Source organism: Pleurodeles waltl, chromosome 4_2, assembly GCF_031143425.1.
Source record: "Pleurodeles waltl isolate 20211129_DDA chromosome 4_2, aPleWal1.hap1.20221129, whole genome shotgun sequence".
Taxonomy (NCBI): domain Eukaryota; kingdom Metazoa; phylum Chordata; class Amphibia; order Caudata; family Salamandridae; genus Pleurodeles; species Pleurodeles waltl.
The window spans coordinates 124,986,379-125,003,653 of NC_090443.1; the positions used below are offsets into that span (position 1 = coordinate 124,986,379).

Sequence of the window (17,275 nt, forward strand, 5' to 3'; positions counted from 1 at the left end):
TCAGTGAGTTCAATGAAGAAAAAGCTGACATCATTAGCTATGAAGTATAGTTTGGCAGAAGATAACAGCAACTATTGCAGGCCAGCCTGCCAGAGCCTCTTCTTCACGCCCAGGAAGGAGGCTCTTCAGCGCTGTACCGCCAAAGAGTAGTCCGGGAAGAGATAGATGCAGGCAGTCTCAAACAGGATGGGGCCAGCCGAGCAGTTGGCTTGGAGAACTACTTCCTTGTCCCTATAATTCAGTAATCCAGTCATCACAGGCCTAGGGGGGCTCCCACTGATGGTATGCGGCCTGGAACTCGACTAGCCTGCCCAACCTTGATATACGATGATAGATTTGTGGGGGCCACAATCTGTGCCAGCCAGTCCTAGAAGAACTGTACAGGGTCAGCCCCCTCTGCACCCTCCAGAAAAAGCAACAATGCTGATATTGTTACAACAGGACCTCCACTATGAGTCTTCTACTCTACTTTCAAGTTCCCTAACTTTGGCTGTGAGGAAGCGAACTTTGCTTTCAGTTCTGACAGTTCAGGCCTAATATCCGTAATGGCATTCTCCACGCTGTCAACACAAGCAGAGAGTTTCCTCAAATAGATCTAACCATGGTTCTCCCCAATATTGGTAGCCACCTTGCACCACTTCTGAATGTAAACGCCATTTGTGATCTGCGAGGCATCAACAGCCAAGTCTGTCTGCCCTGGCATTTAAAGACCACACCAGGTGTTGTACAACCTGGAAAATATCCTGATGTTACAGCCATGTCCAGAGATGCAAAGGCTCCTGGCACAGTACCCACAACCCCACCCTGCCTTGTTTGTTGCAGTACCACATGGCAAAGGGGTTGTCCATGAACACCTGAACCAGCTCTACCCACGGGGTGTCCACCGGATGGCAAACTTTGCTGAATCTCTGCCATCTACCAGAGTTTGGTTGAGGAGGCACGGCCTTTCTCAGGCAGCATGGAAAGCAGCTGCGCAACTGAATCCCACAATACATGGGAGTATCGCCCAGGGAGACATGCAGTGCTGCCCGACCGCAGGGCAAAGCTGGTTGAAGAAAAAATGCAGTTCCGAAAGGAGTCTAGACTCTTGGATTTGTTGTTGGGGATGTGGTAGGAAGCACACGTTGGTTGACCTTCGCTGTTGAGGCCTGCACCACTAGGCTCCCAGTTGTTAAGACTTTAGGGCTACCAACAGTGTGCTCTACAGTACAATCAATGCATTGAGTGGGTCGGAATTTCTACTATTTAAATAGGACCAGCAGGTACTTCAATGTGTGCTGTGGTCATGCAGTACATAAAGGATACAGACATCTATATTAAATGTGTGTGCTTCACAGTTTCTCGTGTTGTCCATATCCGTCATTCATTCGAATTACATCCCATACTTGAAAACTTTGGGCTAATAATACACATGGTTTTAAGGTTTCCAAAACTTTACAATGTGTTTCACTTCTCTAAAAAATCACATTATAAATGACGCAACTAAATAAAAAAAACTGCTGTTTTAAAATAAATGACACTACTTTATAAAAACAGTGTTACAGTACCATTAATAAGTCTATCAAATTCATTATTCCAATATTAAAGTACACTGTCGAGGGTAACATGTAATATACAAAGTGCATTTGAGGCATTTCAGCATGTTCTGTTCCCGTGATGTCGTCTTACTTTTATGAAAGAATCTTTCAGTCTTATAACTCCTCTCAGTCGTCATATGGCATAACACACATTTTGCTCATATACATATGTGCACCCACAAAACACAAACATGATAAACATTTCATATAAGGAAAATAGTAACATCATAGCTTAGTAAGGCTAACATAATCATTTATTTGTAAACTGCAGTGGCAGAACAGTTCACTTTATAAGAGTTTTAAAGTCAGTTTTAAAAAAAAATCGTTCGAATCTAAAAACGCTTCAAATGGAACAGCTTGATAAAGTGAACTGTTAGGCCACGAAGGATTATAAACATGATTTTTTTTAAGTGAAGGTATTTTTACTTTTTTAACTTTTTCTAGGTTAGTCCTATTTAGATGATGCTTCGCTTAAATGGCAGATACAACCTGAACTTAAACGGTATTAAACAAATAGCAGTGGTTTCATTATTCAAACAAGTGACGGTATGCTCATGAAACAGTTTCAACAAATGAGAAGTGTAGAAAGCGTTTTACATTAACTTTCTGATAGAATGGATTTAAAGGGTAAATTCATGATTAAATAAAAATACTCCTCAAATTATGTTATGCCCCCACAGATACTCGAGAAGGAGTTCGAAATTATAGATTATTAAACAATGCCACGCTGGCCTTTCCGGATGGGCTGCAGAGTAGAGGGCTGCTGACATCTTGCAGCTTGGGTCTAGTCTGAGCCGTTTTTGGCAGGGTGGTTTTTGACTTCCTGTCCCCGCTGAATGCTCTGCGTCTGGGATAATGATCTGAGCAATAACTCGAGTCGATATCGCATTCTTGGTATTCGGGATGTGTATGTTTTAAATGACTGATGGGAGAGAATGCAGATTTCATGAGGAAAAGGCCTAGGCCCTTGCAGCTCAGCATCTAGTCCGTAGCCGTGCACATTCAGAGGCTTCATCAATTATTAAGCACCATCCTCACAGAGACAGGAGGTTACTGCGCTGTAACTCGAGCCGCCTGCGCTGCTTTGTGTGTCTTTTTAACCCACTTCCTAAGACCGGTTTGGACATTCACTTCCTTCTCTCTTGTCGTTGCCGCGCAGTTTGCGAGCTGGGTGGATGCGGTGATCTTCGTGTTCAGTCTAGAAAACGAGGCGAGTTTCCAGGACATATTCCAGTACTACTCCCTGGTAGCCAACTATCGTGCCGTGTCCGACATCGTCATCGCCCTGGTTGGGACACAAGGTAAGGGGAAACTTGCATTGGTTTTGATGAAAGATGAGGGCCATCGCATTTCTATTTAGGAGGATATGGGGACTTCCAGACAGACTGCCTACTTTGGACCTGGTGAACTAGGTTCCAGTCTCGGCGTCGGCTCAGAATCCTGTGATTCTAGGCAATTCACTTAATCTCCATGTGCAAAAAAGTAGGTAAGCAATATCGTTCTAGCATTAAGCGCTGTAATACCTTTCAGCCAGGTTTACACATAAAACGTCAAATAAAAAAATTGATAGTGGTAAATTAACTATAGTAGAGTCAATCGGGGTCCCCTATCTACCTCTGTGCACTAGAGCTGTTGACGTCTGGGGCTCGTTTTATACGTTTGATCCTTGCTGAAATATGCATTCAGCACAGATTCCATACAGACCTATTCCTTAGAGTATACATAGAGTGAACCTAAATCCCACACCTCTCAACCATTGGCTTTTTTCGAACAGCACTTTTCTGCCATTGGCACAAACAAGACTGTCACTGAGGTCTTTGCTCTGCCACGTTCCACCTCCACTTGTGCGCTTGCATTAAGCTGCAAGAGAGACTGCATTATTACTACAGTGCTCTCTCTCCACTCTTGGTGGTCTGTTCACAAAGGTAAATTCATATGTGAGTAAATTTACAGGTGTAAATTCACTCTACACTTTGCACTAAATTTCCTGCTTTCGGCTATTCACCATTTAGGGATCTTAATTCGCTACGAATTGTAGACTTTCATGTCTCCACTCCCTGAAACAGGAGGTGGGCCTAAATGTATGCGTGTAACATTACTATTATTTACTTTCCAAACGTAGGGAGCATTCTCCATCTCTGGGGCAGACATCTCCCTACAGTAAAATATAGGGCACACTTAGAAACTGTATTAAACTTTTAAAAATATTAAAGTATGATTATTAATAGGTTTTATATATGTATTTTAAATGTCGAACAAAATAAAATGCACATTACTATTAACATACGGTTGAATGAAATATTTAAATAATAAAGGTATTTTAAAAATTCCACCTAAAGTAAAATGTTCTTATTAATTTGCTACGTATTACAAAATGTTATGTATAAAATTAATTTAAGTTAATTTAAATATTTTTAAATTAACTTAAAAGAAAAGTTGCATTTAATTTTAAATAAAAAAGTTTATTAAATTCTTATCACTAAACAATATTTATTTTCTTCTTATATTTATTCTTTACGATTAAATGAAATTTATATTTTTTTGAAATAGTCAAAATAAATGAATTTATCTTTGCGTTATTTCCTATGGGGTTCTATTATAAGCCCCTGCCTCCATTATTTCCTGTGGGAGGGTGTTGCAATACCAGTGGTTGGCCATGTGTTGTGCTGGACTTACTCATACTCTGAGCTGGAGTACATCTACTACTGTTTTTAGATGTAGTAACCTTAGAAGTGCAGTTTGTGACAATCAACAGGCTTACTCTTTTGTGGGTGGTGGGTGCCTGTCTGTCCCTAAACCCCTCCTTAGCTCTGCCTAACCCTCCTTAGTTCTCCTATTTGGTAATTGATATTCCCTTTTTTCAAGGCACTCCCCATGGCCACTCCCACATTTACTTGTAAGTAGTAAACTTAAATATGTGACGATCTCCCGATAGAAAATGTACGAGGGTGGAGATTGTCACCTGCAGGTTTGTGAACTATGTTTTGTAGTACATAAGAACTACTACTTTACTTATCACAAAATGCAGTTTGAAAATCAGGCCCTAGGTGGCTTCTTTCTGTGTGTGTTACTTTTCTAACATGTATTACTTTGGTAGTAGTGTTCTTAATTTTCTCCTTTTTGTTCTGTGCCATTGTGACAGTATTTCTCCTACACTTGCAGCTTTAAACCTACTTCCACTCTTTCAGTCTGACAACTACACTGTGTATTACTGTGCACAGTTTGTCAATGTAATCTCCAATCAGCCATAACATTGTGTAACTCTCAGAAGTTGAGAAGGAATCCTCAATTTTTTTCTATTGTTATGTTCTTCTATCACTTTAGTTCACCATTTGGTATGCACCTCCCTGTGTGGGGCAGCCATCTTGATCTGTCAGACGGCACCATAAAGGACTTCATAGGCCTTGATTGCCAAGTCTTCATTAAATTATAATTCCTGTGCAAACACCTTTTTACGAGGGATCAAGGATACAAGTTGTGTGACGTATATTGCATGACTTTTCCCTCAGTTTTCCCCCCGAAACATTTGTGCTGGTTAAACCCACTGAAACCTTAATGGGGTAAAAAAAGGCTTTGTAAACACTAAGATATTCAGATATTTGTGTGGAAGCACCGAAATCCACATGTTAGGCCCCATTTTTGATGGCACAACTCTTAATAGGTGCTATTTATTGCAGTTGTCCGATTCCGAACCCCAGAGTATTACATTTTAATGGGTATGATAAATAGTACCTTTCCCACTGGGGCACTCGTAATAGGCCTTAGTATACTAACATTAAGATAATGCCATAGAGGTATTAAGTGTGGTAATGAGTTACTGCCACAAATGCATTGAGGAGAGCACCAATACCATTCTTGAGGACTGCAAATCTGGGTTAACAATAATAAATTATCACTGCAGATGGCATAGCAGTTAATCAATGGCATGGCACCATTTATGGTGCAAAGAGGCTAATAGGGGATTGAATACTGTATGGCATTTATTAGTACAGGAAGTAGTACTACAGGAATACTCTTGTAGATATTCATACAACCTTAGTACATCTGCATCAAAACCTCCAACTCTTTATTAGTAAAAGTGCAAAGAGGGCACAGACCATTCTATTTGTAATAAATGTATACGAACATTTCCTGAATACTAACATTTTAGATGTTTTGAACCCAGCGTACATTAGGACTACTAATTTAGGTTCTCTAAAATGCCTTTTTGAATAGGCCTCAGACCAACATCGATGTGAAACCATGAGGAGTAGCACTGAAGATAAACAACAAGAGTAAAGCAGAGGGACCGCTAAGGGCAGCGGTTTGTAACAATACGATGACACCATTGAAGCATAGTGCATTACAATGACACAACACAAAGGTGACAATCACAATGTACCATCTGTCAAATTATACCATTGAGAACAGCACAGTGTGCTAACGAGCTAACATCACTGAGAGTAGTGTAGGGTATTAGCAATAACATGACTTGATTACACTGAAATGCATTAATAATGAGATTTGAGATGAGTATAGCAGTAGTTTAGTAATAAGATGAAATCATTAAGGGTGGCACAGTATGTCCATACAGGGGTTCATTAAGAGCATCACTAGCAGTCACCATTGAGGGCAGCACAATGTGTAGAATAAGACGAAACATTAGATGGGACCACTTGTTGCAATACTTGATGTTCACAAGGAGTTGAAATTTGAATTTATTCTTAAAAATATAATGCGATTGAGCACAGTGCTATATGATGCCAATGACATGACTCCACACAGTGTATTAAGAAGGGTGACATCACTGAGGATAAGACAGTGTGGTATCGGTGACATGACACAATGAACATCAGCACAGTGCATTAACAATGGGCTGAATACAACCACTGACTGCAGCAGTAGATGAAGACCTAAAGAGCAGCACAGTGCGTTAAGAAGATTCAATCATTAATGGCAGCACAGTATGATGACCAATGAGAAGACACCAGTGAAGGCAGTTTATATGTTATGGCTGAGGACAGCACAGTGTGCTAATACCTGGATGGCACCATTGTTGGGTAGATTGGAAGTCAACATTCATGTGATCCTGATGTACCACGGTTTCACCACGTAAGCGGTTTAACACATGTGAGCTAGATTTCAACAAAAATAGGAGCATGCCATGTGCCCACCTCTCTCATGGCCGCTACATTCAACCAGTTTTTGAATTAATAAGTGCTGCTTGACAAACATGGTGCTGAATACTTCCATGGTTGGAACATTTTAAACTGTGTGACTCTCCCAAAAAAGTTGAAAGGCCAGAGATGCTAAAGAAAAGAAGTACCGCCAGCAAAGCAGCATGTGGCTGGAACAATCATTTTAATATTCATAAAAAAGTGATTTTAAAATCATTGTGTACTGTGTTTGTGCAGTTGGTCAAAATGAATGTTGAACTAGCTTGAACTGTAGGTCATTCTGATCGTTTTGAGTGTGAAGGCGAATTTGTTCTGTCTTGTAGACAAAATCAGCTCCAACAACAAGAGGGTGGTCGATGACGCGCGGGCCCGATCCCTGTGTGGGGATATGAAGCGTTGTATGTACTACGAGACGTGTGCTACCTATGGGCTGAACGTGGACCGGGTCTTCAATGAAGGTAGGACATGCAGGTGACTCTTTGGCTGGGATGCACTCAGGAACTGAGCAGTCAGTAAAGTTATGTTTACATGCAAGCAGAGGCAGCATCAAATTACCAAACACCATTACTTAAATTGTAATTGTTGCTCAATTAGTGTGTGTAGCTTTGTTTTTGTGTTGCTACCCTTTATCTCCTCTTGCCCTTTCTTGTGCAGTTCACAGCAGGACATATTTACAAATGGCTAGAACAAGACACTAGGTGCCACCATCCTTTTAACTGCCATTTGAGGAAGGTTGAACTTCCTCTTCTGAGTGATATAGTAGTGATGGTGTATGCACAACTGGTGATTCACACTAAATACATTACATCTACAGTGAAACGCTGGGTCATTCTAAGCTGAAGTGCATTTTCACAGCTAAAAAAAAAACTATTCTCGAAAGGGGATGATGCCAGGGGAAGCAGCTACTAAAACACATTGGGCCAGATGTAGCAACTTTGGAAATTGCGACTTGCAATTTGCGAGTCGGAGCGACTCGCAAATTGCAAGTTGCAATTTCCAATGCAGAACGGTGTCTCAGACACCTTCTGCGAGTCGGTATGGGGTCGCAAAGACCCACCTCATTAATATTAATGAGGTGGGTCGCAAATTGCGGCCCCATACCGACTATGGGCACTCGCTAACATGGAGGCCTGCTGTAGTCAGCAGACCTCCATGTTCGTGACTGCTTTTAAATAAAGCAGTTTTTTTTTTTTTAAGTGTAGCCCGTTTTCCTTAAAGGAAAACGAGCTGCACTTAAAAAAAAATCCGAAACCTTCTGTTTCGGTTTTTTTTTCAGGGCAGGTAGTGGTCCCTTGGACCACTACCTGCCCTGAAAAAATGTTTTGGGGTCCATTCACAAAGGGGAAGGGGTCCCATGGGGACCCCTTCCCGTTTGCGAATGGGTTACCATCCACTTCAAGTGGATGGTAACTGCGACTCCATTTGCGACCGCATACGCGGTCGCAAATGGAATTGCATACCATTGCGAATCGCAAATAGGAAGGGAACACCCCTTCCTATTTGCGATTCGGAAATGCATTTTGCGAGTCGGTCCCGACTCGCAAAATGCATTTCTGCATAGGAAACACGCATTTGCGAGTCGCAAACGGCAAATTTTGCCGTTTGCGACTCGCAAAGTGCCTCCTACATCTGGCCCATTATGACTAAATATACCAAAAAATAAGATTTTTTCAAAGATGCTCTAGGAAAGTAGAGTGGAGTAGTATGCAGTAAAGCTGGTTGGGTTTCACTATGCAATACACTCACAGTACCCCAAACTGGGTCCTTTGGATTCATGCTAATAAATCCCTAGCTCAGTCCCGGTAGTGTTGCCGATAGTAGTCAGGCTTTACTAGAGGAAGATGTGTCAAGCATTTTAGAGCACCAACAAGGACATTAAGTAAATGACACAACTTGAAGGAAATCCAGCACCAATTCATTAAAATAGAGCAGATTTTGATATAAATGTAGACACCAAAATGAACACAATCAGATAAGGATTAACAGAAGTTATGGATTTTAGAAAGAAAAATAAATCAGTGTAATTCACTGCTGTCACACTTTAACGTTGAACTCAATGGAGAAAAAAGCTAGTGACATTTGGTCAGTTGCAGGTCGAGTCCAGTGGAAACCACTGGGGGTTAAGGTAATGCAGGTCCCAGGACCATGGTTCAACAGTCAGTACAATTTAACCTGGCTTGTAGGGCCTGGGTACAGAGTTGTTCTGGCTGTCCTTGGTGCTAAAGCAGGAGCCGCGGGTGCTGGAAAAATACTTGTGACATTCGGTCACTTGCAGGTCGAGTTCAGGGGAACCCACTGGGGATCAAGCTGATGTGGGTCCCTGGACCCAGGTTAACCAGGCAGTACAGCGTTACCTGGCTTGTACGGCCCGGGTGCAGAGTAGTCCTGACTGTCCTTGGTGCTGAACGCGGGAGCTGTAGCTGCTGCTTTTACCACTTAGAAGGTGCTGGTGAGGAAACAGATGCAAAAACCCATCAACAAAGCCACTGAGGTGGGTGGTTGAAGGTGTCTTGGAGTTCCTTGTGGTGCAACATCAAACAAATGTAATGGTAGCCAGAGTGGTTATCAACTTTGGCAGCTGCAAACACTGCGTACAGTTACTTCGACATCCTGGAGTGCAGGGGAAAACAGTAGCCACCTAAAACTCGCTCGTAGGTCTACGTTTCCTGCAATACATTGTACTACTTACTTTTGGGCGATTCCCTCGTCGGGCCGATCACCATTGATTCTTTTGTTCTAGGAGCATGCTTTTGCCTGTGGACTGCAGGAGACTAGTACCTCTAGTCCAAGGGAGTGCTGGAGTTGCCTTTGGTACTCAGAAAAGTTCCTCTTGCTTTTGGAACTGGTCTCTGGTCAACAATGAGTCAAAGTCATGCAGCTGCAGGGTGGTCGCCACAGATGCAGGGTATCATGCTTTTGCTTTGTGCTGTTCCTGAAGTCTTCTTTGTCCTTAGTTTCAAGTCGAATCAGATCTGAGGTTCTGGTGCCAGGTGTACCCTTAATTCTTAGATTTAGGGATGTGGGAGCCAGAAGCCAGTGTGGTACAAGCCCCAGTGGCTAATCCACCTCTCAGATGACCACATCTGGGGGGATGGGTCACCTTTTCAACCAAGAACCCTCTGTTTTGCCACTTTTCAAAATGGTAGAACCAGTCCTCAGCCATACAGATCAGGTAGCCTACCCTAGGGCGTGTGGCTAACATTCTGGGGGTGTACGCCTCCTAACTACTGAATTTTCTCACCTACTGGGGTGTAAATGTGCTGGGGGCAGGGGCATGGCTTTGCCCTCCTCTGGGACAGCCTACTTGTATATCCATATGTGGTGGTGTGGGCTTTAAATCTCTCTGCAGTGATGGGCCACTTCCCTAGCCGTCCTGTCAGGGAGGGAGGTGACACCTCCCACCTGGGAAGGCCTTTGTTTCTGACTCCTGGGAGTGTTCACACTTTATGGCAGGGGGGGGGGGCAGATTCCTGTCTTGGTGGCAGCAGCTGCAAGATGTCACCTGGGGCACAGAAAACGCTGTGGCAACCAGTGGGCAACCTCTAAGTTAGCCACCTGGGTGCATGTCACATTAAATATGACTTTGGGATCGGCCAGGGTTTAAGGAGACAAGTTGTTCGATACAAAACATGACATACTTCAGTCGGGCCATAGTGGAGTTGGCAACCTCGGGGTGCCCAGGTGCCAGCCTGTGTTAGCCTGTGGCCCGTTGACCACTATAGGGACATGTAAGCTTGCACTTATATGTGCACACCATCAGCATAATGCACCTTGCTTCCTGGGCTCAGAAGGTCTACCTTAGGGGTAACCAGCATATATTAAAAGTAGTGCTTTGACATTGGCACACATGGTGAGGGCAAAGTTGAGTTAGAGCAGTTTGCACTGTCCCTGCAGTCTGCAATGGCAAGCCTGATGCTGTCTGATACTTGGGTCACACACGGTAATAGGGCTTCATGCACTGGTGACCCCTTTAACTCCCACGCCCTGATACCACTGGTACAATTTACCAGGGACTTATAAGGGGGTTAAAGTCCTTGTCAGTTGAGGATATCAATTCACGTTCATCACATTTAGGGAGAAAGCATCGGCGCTGGTTCCTGGTTACCAGGCTCCAGTGCACTTTTAGAGTCATAACCATCAGCATTGGAACAAAAAAGTGCTGGGGTGGCCATAAAAAAAGAGCACTTTGCGACAAATACTGACGCTTGTTTCACTTTTTTCTGAGCCAGTGATAATCAGATACTGTAATAGAAGAACAATCTGGGAGAATTGCCCTGGCCTACAACCGTCACTTATGTGGCAGTGACTAGCTGAACTAAATGACAAATTCATCCACAGATCTGTAAAAAAAAAAAAAGTAAGTTGTACTAGAAAACGTACTTAGGGGAATTTTTGCTTGTTACATTTCTATTCACAAGTGAGACTTGTTGAAATCCTCCTATGAAATGCTTTGGCATGGAAATGCTTCATGAGCTTTAGTATGCGATTGACTGTTTAAACGCACAACACAAACTAAATTGCTACATGCAGCGCTAGGTGAGAGCCACTATTGTGAATAGAAGATTCGAAATCTAGTTATTTTTTGCTATTACGTAGCATCAAAAGTTGTTTCCCACTGTTGCTATGTCATAAATGAATTTCTTCTCTGAGAGCCTTTCATTGCAGCACTGGCTCTCTGCTCTGATGGAGAGCACAGAGAACAGCTTCAGGAGGTGAGAGGAAGGGAAGGGACAGTGTGTGGTGGGGTTGGGATAGGTAGGAGAGGCCATGGTAGGTATGGTTCTTCAATTATTCCTCTTCCCTGAAGCAGCAATTGAAAGCAGGGGCTGATAATTTTCAGGATCACACATAACAAACTTATAGATGAGTTAAAAGTGAATAAAGTAGATTTTTTCACTTCAGGTTCTGAGTCATATCAAAGAAAACTCGATCTTCACTCTTGACTGATATCACGCAGAACCCCTCGATGAAAAATATTCCCATTATTTGACTGTTACCCATCTATAATTCTATATGTTTGTTTGAGCTTGAACAATAGGTGCTCATTCGTTCTTATGTACTATACAGGGGTCAAGCCTTTAACTGACTTTTAGGGACTGAAACCTGTGAATCACAATTTCAGCACAAATGGGTGCTCAACCAATTGAGTATCTAACTGGTTTAATACATGTCTTTTTTTATGCAATTCTCATTTTTATAGCTGAAGAACTGAAAGTCTCTTGGTGCTGTAGCTGAGTCTGTGTGTAGATTTATAACGAAAGTTTTCAAAACGTAAGCCAATAAGATATTAACTTAGATCAAGAGGCAGTGAATTCCACAGTTGCTGAGTGCACGTGGAAACGTAGCAACTGTCCGTGTTGACTCTCTAAGGAAAACCATTGGCCTGGTAAAATCTGAAGCCCGTGAGCAAGGAGGGGCAAATAACGGCATCTTTCTCCCTAAGAAGTCCTAATCTGTGTAGGATTCAGTGGACAATGAGATACTGCCCCACATTCCAACAGTGACAGGAACATCAGGAGGTATAAAAACCCAAGGAAATACAGATGCTGTACCTAGTGATTCACCCACACACATCCAAGGTCAATGTTACCGCTAAATTACCAGCGCAGGAGGGTAAAATGAAAGGCAACATGTGATTTCAGTTTTACTTCATATGAAAAACATGTTTCCCTCCCCTACCCCACCCTGCCCCCAAACTCCCTCCTCTCACTGTGGTGAAATTTGTGCAGGATAAACCTATGGAACACTAAATTACAGACCAACTCAGAATACCAGGATCAAGTTCAATCAGATTTGTACTTGATTGCACTGGACCCAATATTCATGCAGCACTCAGAATAAGGCTGAAAGTGTCTGAACTCATTGTTCCACATTCAAGCAGCGGAGGCCTGTGTGTAATTCAGAGTAATACAAGCCCTTTACCACAGTTTAGTCCTATGCACACTATGGTGTTGTTGAGACCCAACTGTGCTGAGAAAAAGAGATCTAGCAGTAGATGCTATTAATATAGACCAAACTTCCTGGAGATCCACTTAAGTGAATATACGTTCAGTAAATATAAGTGAAGCTCATATATATTTTTTTCCTTAAAATCTGGCATGGATCTCGCCTGGATTCAATTAATGACAATATTTCTTGGAGCTTCTGAGTTTCCTAAATAAGGCAGAGCTGCATCGCTGGCCCGTCCTCCTAAACTCCCTCAATGTTACATTTCTGGAACAGGAATCTGTGTTGCAATTGCCCTTTTTTCATGTTCCATTTATGCTAAGACCAAGACCCAGTGTCTTTCTAGATCAAGCCTAGGCAGCGTGCAGTGTTGTCTTTAAGAATGTTGTATTTCATTCTTTGGGCTTTAACCATACACACTCTTGCCATTTGTTCTTTGTTGTGCTTGTCTTAAATGCTTCCTTTTTATTGGTGCATTTTTCTGAATGTCCCTCCTTTGTGTGCTGAGTTCCCTCCCAGGTAATTTCACTAAGAGGACATTTTTGTGGGCCCTCACACTATGTTCATGCTTCCACCTGTTACAGCGTGTGATGGCCACTCCTCCCAGCATTGACCCTTTTTGTTGGCAATCTCTGGCCATTTGTTGCCTCCTTGCTCGCACCCCCTCCCTCCCGTCATTGCTGTCATCCATCCTGCACTGCTGGTTGTCCAGTTTGTTCCCCAGCCTAATTTTGATCCCGACCCTGCACTCCGGTAAGGGGTGATTCCCATGGGAGAGAACAACCATTCTCACCTGCATTATGTGAGGTTGACTGCAAAGAATAGAGCTGCGTTCTTTACAAGAAGCATTGGCCAATGTCTACTAGTGGGAAGAGCCTTTGCTCCTTAGCAGGGAACTCTGGCAAGGACTGTCTGGCTGGCAGGTCAAAACTAAGCGGCCAAGGCCAAGCCGTAATCTCCATGTGAGGCAGTTAGGCATATGTGTTGTTATCTACTATTAATTCACGGAGGTCAGTCACTCACCCCTACAAAGGACCCTGCCGGGGCATAGCTTCCATTTGTGCAGCAAGCTCAGTGGCACCAGGGCAGGAGGGGCCCTTTGAACCATGAATATTTCGGTGCTTCACTATTCAAACAGCAGACGGGTGGGGAATTTCCTTTCTTGCAGTAGGGTACATAACACTCTGACTGTGCCACTGGGAGGCCTCAGTTTCCACATCTGACAGAGTGGCTGACACCACGCCTGTGTGAGGAGGAAGAAAGACAGTTGTGTAAACACAGCTCAGTCCTCTGGCTGACACCGTGGCGACAAGGTTAGTAGCTTTGCCCGTAAAGTATGCAGGGCGTGAACTATGAGCCTTCACAGACAGCTCACAATTCATGTTCAACGCCACAAAAATGAGGTAATGAAAGCACCACCTCCAAGTTTAGCACGGTGACTGACGCAAACTGTGACCACGGGCCACGGCTCAATTTTCCGGCTGCATATAGTTCTTGTGATATATTGGACAGTTCTTGGAAACTGTAACACTTTTTTTCATTAAACCTTAATTGTTCATTTGAACGTGGTATGAAGTGTTTTTTATTGGTCGACTTGTTTAAAAGGGTTGTCTTGTGGCCTACACGTAAGCTGCATACAGCCACCCCGATATTCAGGTTTAATGTGATGAAACTGGTAAATTGGTAATGATGCCCACGCAGTGGGACTTGTGGTACACTGGCATAGACTACAAAGGCGCACAATGTTCATAATAAAACGCTAGGACTGGTATGTATGCTGTATTGGTAAAATTTGCCTACTCTGTAATACCTTCCTTAGACTGGTACAGTCTCATTTTACACACGCCTTGGTATTCAGATTAAACACAGCCTTGTGCTGGAATGTACGAAGAGCTCCTCTCAGGAGGGGGCGTCATTGCTGATCCCCTCGTTTGCATGTCAAAGCCCCTTCCCCAGGGGATCCGGGCTTTGTTTATATCAAGATGGCGTTGAATACTTCCCAGCAAGAACAGTGGCCGTTCATTAGCAACTCACTGTGAGGTAAATGGGTGGGGGTCGCCAGGGAGACAGGTGGAGTGGGGATCTTCCGTGTGGCCAAAGATAGGTCTGAGGTGGTGGTGGACTTGCATGGCATTGTTTTGCAAGTGCATTTACATAGCGCTTCGAACCTGGGAGAGGCACGAAGAAGGGCATTGAAATTGTAGGGAATGCAGAATGCTTTCTCTCAGGAGTGTAGGAGTGCATTACGTTTTCCCCGCCTTGAGGCTGCTTTGTTACTGCCTTGGAGACTGACCCTGTTACATGGATTATTGCACAATCGACCACATACCATAGTGTGGCGCACTACTTTTTTCTTTTGCCTCTCTGCTTTGTGCTCCGTGTCCTTGTGTTGTTTCTTTCTTGTTTTGGGCATGCTGCTGTTTTTTTGTGGTGTCGGCGCACAAAGGCTGCAAGCTGGAGGGGGGTTCTTTTTTTATTCATTTAAAACATTTTTTAAAAGGTTACTATAGCACAAACTTGATCGGAGGAGTACTTTACATGACTAGGTGAAGTTCATGTGGCACAACGTTGATCAGAGGAGTGCTTTACATGAGTACCACTTCAAAAGTTCAGCAGCTGAAAAATATACAAACTGTAGCATTTAAAACAGAAACAAACACAGAAAATTTCAAAGCGGCTCTGCCAGCACAGCAGGAGAGACAATACTACAATATTCACTGCACTCGGGAAACTCGTCCCATAATGCTTTGTGGGACATTTATTTATTTATTTTGTTTTTTATTGGACACACAGCGGTATAACATTTCATCATAAAAAAGACTTCATAATCCATACATAAATCTCAAATATCAGTTATTAACATTATTTTTATACACAGAGTAGAAAAATATTCATGTAAAAAGTGCAGGAAAATTCATTAGTAGCCTAGTTTTTTTATCAGTCCACTCTCAGGGCCCTGAAGCCATGAGCACAATGGTGCCCAAATTTTGGAACCTTTTTTCCTAGCTGCAGCACTCTTTATACTATATAAACTGTATTCCAGATGATATGCAGATAAGAGCCGCGTAGTCCATTGATTCCAAGACGGAGGGTCTGTTTCCCGCCAATCAGACGCAACACATCCACGTAACACAGACATTGCCAAGAACAAAAAATATCTTGATTGGTTCTTACAGACAGAATCATCAACCCCCAGCAACACCAGTTAAGCTGTTAAATTAGCATTGTGTTTCACAACTTTCTTCAAAAATTCAGATATTTCATAAATAAGCCTTGACAATTTCCCGCAATTAATAAACAGGTGGCAAAGATCTGCCTCCAAGCTTCCACATCGCGGACAGGTATTACCCACTCTTTTTCCCCAGCTGGCAATCTTGGCCGGTGTATAATATAAATTATACAAGACCATGTAATGCTGAGCTTGCGGGCCGGCCGACAATAAAACATTCTGAGTCATATCTATAGAATCAAACACTTCAGACTCATTAGCGCCTACTCGCAATTCCCACTTCTTAACGAGCAGTGCCACATCATCCTGTACTAAATCTAGAAGGAGCGGGTACAAGTTCCTAATAGTACAGCCTATGGGTTTACCCACAGCTGCCATCAGCTTGATCTTATCCCTGCATGGGTTGTGTTTAAAGATAGTTAATAAAAAATTCCTAATCTGTAAAAACTTGAAAAAGTCTCTACTGTCTAAGGCAAACTCTGCATTTAAATCCTCAATGTCTTTATATGACCTCCCTCAAAAAAAAACCCCCCACTTTCTGAATCCCGTGACTAGCCCATCCTATACAGTACTCTCTGGAAACATAGGTGTGCTCCAGAGTGGTTTGTAATAACAGACCTGCCCCATCCCTATCTTACGCTTGAACTGCGCCCATACCTTAAAAGCAGATTTAATAGTTTTGAATTTAACCTTCTTGTAGTAACTAGTTTCTAAAATCCGTAGGAAGACTGCATCTGCCTCTTTACCCAAAATTAGTGTATAGATTGAGGGAAGAGTATCTTGCATGGTTCAATCCATAACGTGTAGTGTCTGTGCATATTGTAATACAGCCGCCAGATAGTATAATTTGAAGTTGGGGAGCGCCCATCCCCCTCTCTCTCTTGGAAGCGTTAAAAAGCGAAAAGCCTGGCGTGCTTTAATGTAAGACCATATAAAATTACTAGTCAACCCTTCCATTAGTTTAAACCATTCCAGTCCAATTTCTAATGGTATAGTTCTAAAAAAGAAGAGCACTTTAGGTAGAAAGGTCATTTTAATCACATTGCAGCGTCCCATCAATGAGAGATGCAAATTATTGATACAGTACAGGTCCTTCTTGGCCTTTGTTAAAACCGGGGCCAGGTTTATTTTTACTATCTCATCAAGGTTAGCTGTCAGCTTAACTCCTAGATATTGAACCTGGGTCTTTTTGCGCTCATCCTCAAAAACTGCCCAGCCATTAACTAATATTTGGCATTTAGTTTTATTCAGTAAGTAACCGGACACCATTCCAAACCGTGCTGCCTCATATTCTATTTCCTGTAAAGCGGTCGTGGGGTCAGTTGTAACAACCGCAATATCATCTGCATAGGCAAGTATTTTTGTGC

The 17,275-nt window shown here is 42.8% G+C and overlaps 1 protein-coding gene across 2 annotated transcripts in view; it reads left to right on the forward strand.

The window, feature by feature from the left end:
- AGAP2 (ArfGAP with GTPase domain, ankyrin repeat and PH domain 2) overlaps nt 1-17,275 on the forward strand; it is a 488,971-nt gene that overhangs the window by 215,012 nt on the left and 256,684 nt on the right. For both annotated transcript variants that reach the window (XM_069230930.1, XM_069230931.1), the window contains exons 5-6: nt 2,737-2,878; nt 7,057-7,191. In XM_069230930.1, coding sequence (XP_069087031.1) covers nt 2,737-2,878; nt 7,057-7,191 — 277 coding nt within the window. The remainder of the gene's footprint in view (nt 1-2,736; nt 2,879-7,056; nt 7,192-17,275) is intronic.